We start from the raw sequence: 8,167 nt of genomic DNA, 5'->3' as shown, positions 1-8,167 counted from the left end.
AAAAAAAAAACACTGGGTGGATTTTTATCATTATAGGGTGGTTGTGTACACACACTGCCAACACACATTTCAGTTCAAACAACTTGTAAAAGTGCATGTAGCATCCTATGACCCCTTTAAAGTTTACTTCTGTGGCAGGGCTTTAAAGGCCATCAACTCCACAATGTCTTGGAGGCACCTGGCATGGCAGACTTGACAGCAGATGTTGACTTCAGTTACCTGAGGAAAATGACAGGAAATGAGGTGACCTGCTTGGGACCCGTCACACAAAGATCCTTCCTGAAGAACATGGGCATTGACTCACGCTTGCAGGTGAGAATGACAATATTAATGTCTGCTCTTCCTCCAAAAGCATCCTGAGCAAAGTTTTGTTTACTGTAAATGCACCTGTATAAGATTGAATGTGCAAGAGTTAAAGGCCAGTGGAACACATTTTAAATTACTGTTGAGTACTGGTTAAAAATTTAGTTTTTTTTTTTTTTTTAAATGCTGTTCTTTTGAACTTTGTATTCATCAAAGAATCCTGAAAAAAATGTATGAAAGATGCATAAACTAAAAACTGCATAGGGTATGAGACACTTTGTTTCTTTTTGTTTTGCCACAAGGGTATTGCCCCGCCATGACAAAACTGTCCAAGTATAAATACATCTGTTCATAATTTAGCATCTGAAGTGTCTTGGCATGATGTTGACCAAATTTGATGACGATCTTATCAAGCTGTGATTATATCGTTGTATCATATAATTAAGAATAAGTGATTTAGTAGAAAAGGGATTCACAACCCAAGTTGCATCAAGCGTTTATATGTAGTATTTTCTGTTGTTTTTTTTATTAGTTTGACATCCATCAAATTGTTCTAGAGTTTTTGTATTTGTTAGTTACCTACTTAACCATATTTTAGGTACAAATTTGTACTCAGTAGTGAGCTAAATCTTACAAAGCTTCCCAAAACCTCAAAAATGCAGAATGTTTTCTGTTAGGGTTAGATTATATTATGATTGACAATCTGTGTATGAAAACAATAGATGCGTATGTGTTTTAATAACTGACCCTATACAAATCTCCCTGAAATATTAAGAAATGCAGAATGTTTTCTGTTAGGGTTAGATTATATTATGATTGATAATCTGTGTATGAAAACAATAGATGCGTATGTGTTTTAATAACTGACCCTATACAAATCTCCCTGAAATATTGAGTGTACTTGGGGTTTAACCCTTTGTTTTGGCAAAGACGTTGTTTTAACTCTTGACTTTTGCTTTGTTGTGTTCTGTTTTAGGTCCTCCTGAGGAACTGTCATGACCCCTCCGCCAGAGCGCAGCTCATCCACAGCTATGACATGCTAATTAACCCTGAGAAAATGGGACTCAGGTTTCAGTTCTTCTCTGTGCTTAATCGAGGTCGGCTGGCTCAGTATAGAGGAATGCAGAAGAACACAGCGCCAGTGGCAGGCTTTGCTGAGCTGGACATGCAATGAAAAGACTGTAAATGGACATAATGTAGCAGCATCCACGTGTTTTGAATAACTAGATAATCTTGTGCTACAGATGTGCATTGGACTGTGCTGATTTTCCGGTTTAGGTGAAATGTATATTTTATTGTTGGATGGTCTGCACTCTTCATTGCAATATTAAATACATAAATAGCAACATTTATTTCTGCACAAATTGCATAAAGGTAGACATGTAGTAGGAGCGTTTTATCAGAGACAGATTCTCAACTCTGGTCCTGGGAACCCACCACTTAGCATTTTGTATGTCTCTCTTATCTGACACACTCAGGTCTGTTCATGAAGCTAATGATCTGAATCAGGTGTGTTAAATAAGGAAGACATACAAAATGTGCAAAGCGGTGGGTTCCCAGGACCAGAGTTGAGAACCACTTTATTAGATCTCTCTCAGAGGTCTAGATATGGTCTGATATTTGAAGCAGTTAATGTTAACTCTTCTACAAGCCCCAAAAAAAAGGGAGGCAAAGGAAGGAAATAGGGAAGATGTGATGTTAAAAGTGAGCAGAGCTTATTGAATACTCTTAGTATCATCGTTTTCTTTGCTGTGTCTGACTTGCTCTGACCAATACTGCATCCATGTTCCAACATCTAGTTGTAGGCCTTCCCAAAAGTTGTTATTCTAGTTTCTGGTCATCACTTCTTCCTTTTGACACTCTTGACCTTTCCGAATTTTCTCTTGTTGAACATGGCCTTTTTCCGTCGAAGAGCTTTGATATCTCTACCACGGATCCAGGCATTCCGTTGAACTTCCCACTTCAGCTGTTTAACATCTGATTGAAGAGACACAGGAAAATGAGGAAAGATTTCACTCCACAAAAGCAGCTAGTCTGCGGTTTCTTCCAACAGGTTTCACTCAGAAACTGTTTATGAGGCTATTGCACAGTTTGGAATGATGAAACATATTACTCTTTATTATTGTGTATGAACTAATTTTTCTATTGGAAAACAAAAATCTATTTTCAGCACTCATCAGCTTTGTCAGTATTGGCCATTGCATTCATATCACTGCTGTCAAACTTCAAGCTTGTGTTTTCTTCCAGCAAACAGCCAAACTGTTTAAAAAGATAATACAAAGACATTTCCTATTCATTCAGTGGCATTTTGTTAAAGGTGCTTAAAATCTCCTCTCTTCTGAGGTAAATGTGTTCATTGAAATATTGCATGTTTCTGAAGGAATAACTAGTTAAGCACTTCCATCATAACAGTGGGTGGAGTCTGTTTGCTTTAACTGGAGATTTGAGACTGTAAACTGACTGCAAAAATGACCTTAGCCATTGTAACTTGCACTGAAAAGAGGGTGACCTCAGGTGATACAAAACATGAAAGTAACACTTGCAACAGAAATCAGAGAAATATACAGTTTAGTATTAATAAAATACTATAGTCTTTATAAAAATATGTTGTGAAGTATAACAAATTGTCTCATTCAACCCATAAATCATCTACCTCTTCAGCTGATGCAAACACTGACTGGTCCTCCATTTTTCCTTTCTTTTTCTTCTTTGCAGGTTGAGCACCTTTGGGATGACGGGATCACACACGCACACAAAAGGAAACCGAATTAATTCAGTTGATTGCAGAAAATGTAAGGGTGAATCTTACAAAAACACTGAATAAGAAAAAAAATGCATAAGGAGGGAAAAAAGGGTAGCCAACCCTGCTCCTGGAGTACTACCATCCTGCAGAGTTTAGCTCAAACACTAATCAAACACCTGAATCAGCTAACCAAGGTGTGTTGGAGCAGGGTTGGAACTGAAGTCTGCAGAAATGTAGCCCTCCAGGAGCAGCGTTGGCTAGCCCTGCTGTAATATGTAATATATATATATATATGTACACACACACACACACAGAGAGAGTTTTGGCATGAAACTAGATGGCGCGGTCCGATGGGTCTAACTCAATCTGACCTAATGACATCATCACATGGCACAGCTTATTGGTTCTCTCCTGTATCGGTAGCCAATGAGCTCGCTGCTCAACATTCAAATATATGACTAGTGCGTGCAGTATCAGTGCAGCTTGCTTCAGAAACCCTCCACCTTCCCCAGCTCCACCTGTATAGATCTGCTACGAGGTGATTCATGTACGCTATATGGGGTTATTTCATGTATGTTATATTTGCAGCAGCAATATTTCTTACATGCTCACAGCAGCATGTTGTGGATATATTGGCAGTAGAAAGTCTCGGTACTTGCTCTGCAGCAGCAGCAGCAGTGTAGCAGATCTGTTCCGCCAAGACCAAATACATTAACACTGTCATGTACATTACCATGCCAATCCCTCCGAGAGTTGTCATGACAGAAATATATATATATTGTAATTCTTGGTATGTTTCACAAAAAGTTATAGCAAAACTGTAATGTAACAATCCCAGTCTTTTGGAAAACCTGTAGTACAGAGTACCAACTCAATGAGCAAGCGATGACAGGCAGCTACTTTCAAATGCACACTCTGTAAAGAGCGTTTGTGTTTTGCAGTGACACAAATGCAGTTCTTAGTCAAAATGACATCATAATAGTGAAGCCATGTTATGTCATATTGGTATTACCACACATTCTACTGTCTTGACTTTTGCTGCCTTCTTGGCCAGGTCACTCTTGTATTAAAAAAGTTTTTACCTGACTATATAAAAGGTTACCGAGTAACTAATCGGAATTGGCAATGTTCTATAATTCAATATTTTGTTCCAGAGCCATTTATTCTGCTTATACCACAGTTACCATACCAAATGGATATAATAAAAAATGGTTTCATCCTTGGTTGTAATTAAAACAGAAATTTTGTATGAACAAAATTATATCAAGACAAAAGCTTCAATTGTAAATGCAATGAAAAAATACATGGTTGTTTCAGAATCCCATAAAATGTTTTATTTAATGTGATAATATTTCAAAAGTGAAACAACTTCATACCTAAAATTTTAAGTTGTATTAATTTTGAATGAAAACAAATTCTGACTATTATTTCTTCATGCAATATATTTTTTATAAAACCTTTGATTTGAGTGAATGTGGTTTTGAAAGGTTTTGTAATATTCACCTAATAAAGCCATTCTTTAATCAGCAGCTAACCAAATGAACTCAAGTAATCCAGCTGCTTCAATGGTTATTTTCTTTCGTAGATCTTCATCTTCCTCATGCAAATCTTTTCCATTTCTCATTTTGCATCATCTTTGAAATGACGAAGACATACTTATTTTTAACTTTGATAATGAAAACAGCAAAGATTTGACACACCTGCATCATCATCATCATCTTCTGTGTCCATGAACTCGCCACCTTCTTCCTCAAGTTCACCTTCAAAGTCTTCATCCATGCTGCCCAAAGAGACCTCCTCATCATCAAGGTCTTCATCAGAATCTTCTCCATCTTGATCTCGACCTTTCTTGGACTTACTGGACACAGATTTTAAAATCATTTACACCGATTCGTGTAAACTAATTGATTCACTATTAAATCAAACAACAGAGTTACATTAAATCACACTACAGAGTGGGATGCAAAAGTAACTGCAATTTTTATGTATATGCAACTTCATTGCAGTTACCAATACACTGGAAAAAGCAATCATACAATACTTCCATTGACAGACTACCCTAGAATGTCATATGCCCAATACTACTCCAATACTAATACTTCACTTTGCACGAATTATAGTAACTCCGTACTCCCAATGTAAAAAATTATGACCACCAATGAACTGTTTGTTTCTATTAATACAATTCAAAAACTGGATAGAATGAGGTGACACCATCGAACATCAAAAGGAAATTTAAGGAGAAATGGTATTAAGTTACTTTCAGCAAACAGTGATCAATCTAAGGCTGGGCGGTATATTGAGTTTGCTTAATAAATTGATATTTATAAATGATATTGGATAAGGCAATACCATTTATATTGATATACAAAATAACTCTTAAGATATAGTTAATGCTTATATAGTAACATGGCTTGCCCTGTCGAATGCTCTGACAGATACTAGTGCTGTTTAATGTGTTTGAGATGTGGTGTTTTCATCAGTGCATTGCAAAGGTATATTCACCATCTGTAAATGTTAGACAGTCATGCAAATACAGTAGGTAGTCATCCAAAATGCCTATTACCACTGTGTGTACAGCCACTGCAAGGTGGTAAATGCAACCCTGTCACATATGAAACTTTGTCACTTTGTGACCACATTAATGACACAAATAAAACATTTAATAATTTGTCAAATGCATTTCAGCAGATCACATGCATGTTTATTCGTTATGACCTTCTTTTTGACCAATCATTCCCTTATAAAGCCCTGCATGACATGTCGAAAAAAAATAAGTCCATGAATTAAAAAAGTGATCACTTTTTATTCATTTGTTCCTTCATTTTAGTTAAAAAGAGAGAACACTTATGCATTATTATTATTTATTCGTTCCCATGATTTCCAAAAAAAACCAAACTAATAAGAAAATGGTAGTCATGATTTAACTAAAACAATCAAACTACAAAGCAGGGATGAATGAATCATACTTGTTTTAAAACAAATAATTAATAAAACATGCTTGTGAGTTATTCTCTTTTTTCTGCGTGTCATGCGCAGGGCTGAGTGGATTGGTCTGGGGATAGTTAAACTTATTATTGCAGGTCTGCACATAAATTTGTGTTTGTATTCCCTGAGTGATATTTAGAGGCTATTTAAAGCTATACTAACACATTCAGCCAACACTGATTTGTTTAATCTATGATGATCTAAATCTAGATCTATGATACAATTTGATGTTTTTCATCCATTTTTAACTGCTATGGTTATCACTGTCAATCATGTCAAAATTTTTTAGTGACTAATGAAACCCTGCATTTCAATGCAGCTGCATGAAAATCAAAGGTTTTATTTAAATTATCAATAGACTATATTCAGAAAGCAAGTAAAGAACGCTCCATTAAGTTGACTACACTGCACAACGAATCTCTAATTTACAGAGTGTGCGCACTTTGTTGATCCTGAGAGAACTTGGGAGTTTAAACATGAGGACGTTATTAATCCATAACCATCCCTTCTTTTTAGTTACATAGTTCTAGCTAAATTGTAGCCATGTTTTATTTATTAATTTCTTATTTTAGTTGGGGATGAAATAATACAACATACATTTAAACTAAAATGATGGAAAAATGTATTAAAAAAAAAGAAGAAAATAAAAAAATTGTGCAGGAGTAGTTATCTGTTACCTGTTAAAAAGGACAATCTAAACAAATCTAAAATACGTTGTAGTACTGTGTAGCATACAATAAAACATAAGGCTCACAGTCTTGACATTTACTATGCTGCTTGAATTCATTCTAAATAAATGCAAGTAAGTTCATAAGTACAAATTTGCTTCTGTAAATATTATTTTAACTACAGTGTTTTTCTTAGATTATCTGCTAACTGCAACAGTCCAAATCTAGCCCACCATTTAAAATATATTTTGATTCCATGCAAAAATATACATTTATTTAAAATAACGCATCAAAAGGGTCTTTTTTTTTTTTACAGTTTTCCCACCGTTTTTCTTTCCTTACATGCTAGCTCCTTATCAACTAGGACATAAGAAAATGGTGCTTTCCACTACACCTGCAGTGTCCTTACTACACATGAAGTTGTAAGTCTAACAGCGTAAACAGTACTGGACATACCCTGCAAAGTCCAAGTCATCATCCTTGAACTCGGTGAAAAAGCTGTCTCCATAAGCATCTGAGGAGACAAAATTTTGGTCAGGCTTCTCACAAGAAACTTTAAAGTATAAAGAAAAACAGTGTCAATTTCAGGGCCTACCCAGCACCCTCTCAAATTCATCATCATCAACGTCTTCCACACTCTCGTTGTCCTCATTTCTGTTTGGTCTTTTCCACCGTTTCTCTGCATCTCGCTTCTTAAAGTACCTGAGTGACACATAACAGCATGTTTGCATTATTTGAGTCCTCTCTTGAATGACAACAGTCATTTGTATACGATCAATGATTCTACTAACCTGTAGAAGAACACCTCATCCACAGGTATCGGACTCTCCTCTTTGGCCAGATATTCCTCACAGTTAACTGAAAAAACAAACAAACAAATAAAATAATTAAAGAGAGAAAGAAATCTGTCCTGTTGTTCTTCCTCATAGCATGTAAAACCAATAATTCTGGCTCTAAAATGTAGGGTAGAATGTAATCTACGATTAACGTCCAACCCACTCCCTTACCCCCCATTTTAGGATGGCTTTATAACATTTTTTGAATAATGGTTACCTGGACTTTTGAAAAAAAATAAAATAAATCTTAAAATATCTAAAATATATCTAAAAATATCTTAACCAAAGTCTCTGCACAACTCGTCGTTAGTATAGTGCACAGTATCTCTGCCTTTCACGCGGAAGACTGGGGTTCGATTCCCCGACGGGGAGAGCTATTTTTTGGGGGAAGTCATGGCCTAATGGTTAGAGAGTCGGACTCGTAACCCAAAGGTTGCAGGCTCGAGTCTCGTACCGGCAGGGATTGTAGGTGGGGGGAGTGAATGTACAGCGCTCTCTCCCACCTTCAATACCACGACTGAGGTGCCCTTGAGCAAGGCACCGAACCCCCAACTGCTCCCCGGGCGCCGCAGCATAAATGGCTGCCCACTGCTCCGGGTGTGTGTTCACGGTGTGTGTGTGTTCACTGC

General features: G+C 36.6%; 1 protein-coding gene and 1 pseudogene across 1 annotated transcript in view; one reads left to right on the top strand and one right to left on the bottom strand.

Moving 5' to 3' along the window:
- Nucleotides 1–2,470, top strand: part of LOC107676706 (NADH dehydrogenase [ubiquinone] complex I, assembly factor 7) — a 15,071-nt gene extending 12,601 nt beyond the window's left edge. The window contains exons 9-10 of the mRNA XM_016471350.1: nucleotides 139–312; nucleotides 1,280–2,470. Of these exons, the coding sequence (XP_016326836.1) occupies nucleotides 139–312; nucleotides 1,280–1,477 (372 nt within the window). The 3' untranslated portion in view covers nucleotides 1,478–2,470. The remainder of the gene's footprint in view (nucleotides 1–138; nucleotides 313–1,279) is intronic.
- LOC107676705 (CCAAT/enhancer-binding protein zeta-like) overlaps nucleotides 2,129–8,167 on the bottom strand; it is a 25,392-nt pseudogene continuing 19,353 nt past the window's right edge.

The sequence above is a fragment of the Sinocyclocheilus anshuiensis genome, unplaced genomic scaffold, assembly GCF_001515605.1.
Source record: "Sinocyclocheilus anshuiensis isolate Anshui unplaced genomic scaffold, SAMN03320099.WGS_v1.1 scaffold468, whole genome shotgun sequence".
Classification (NCBI taxonomy): domain Eukaryota; kingdom Metazoa; phylum Chordata; class Actinopteri; order Cypriniformes; family Cyprinidae; genus Sinocyclocheilus; species Sinocyclocheilus anshuiensis.
Note: the sequence above shows the minus strand (reverse complement) of the source record. Positions and strands in the feature narration are given on the sequence as shown.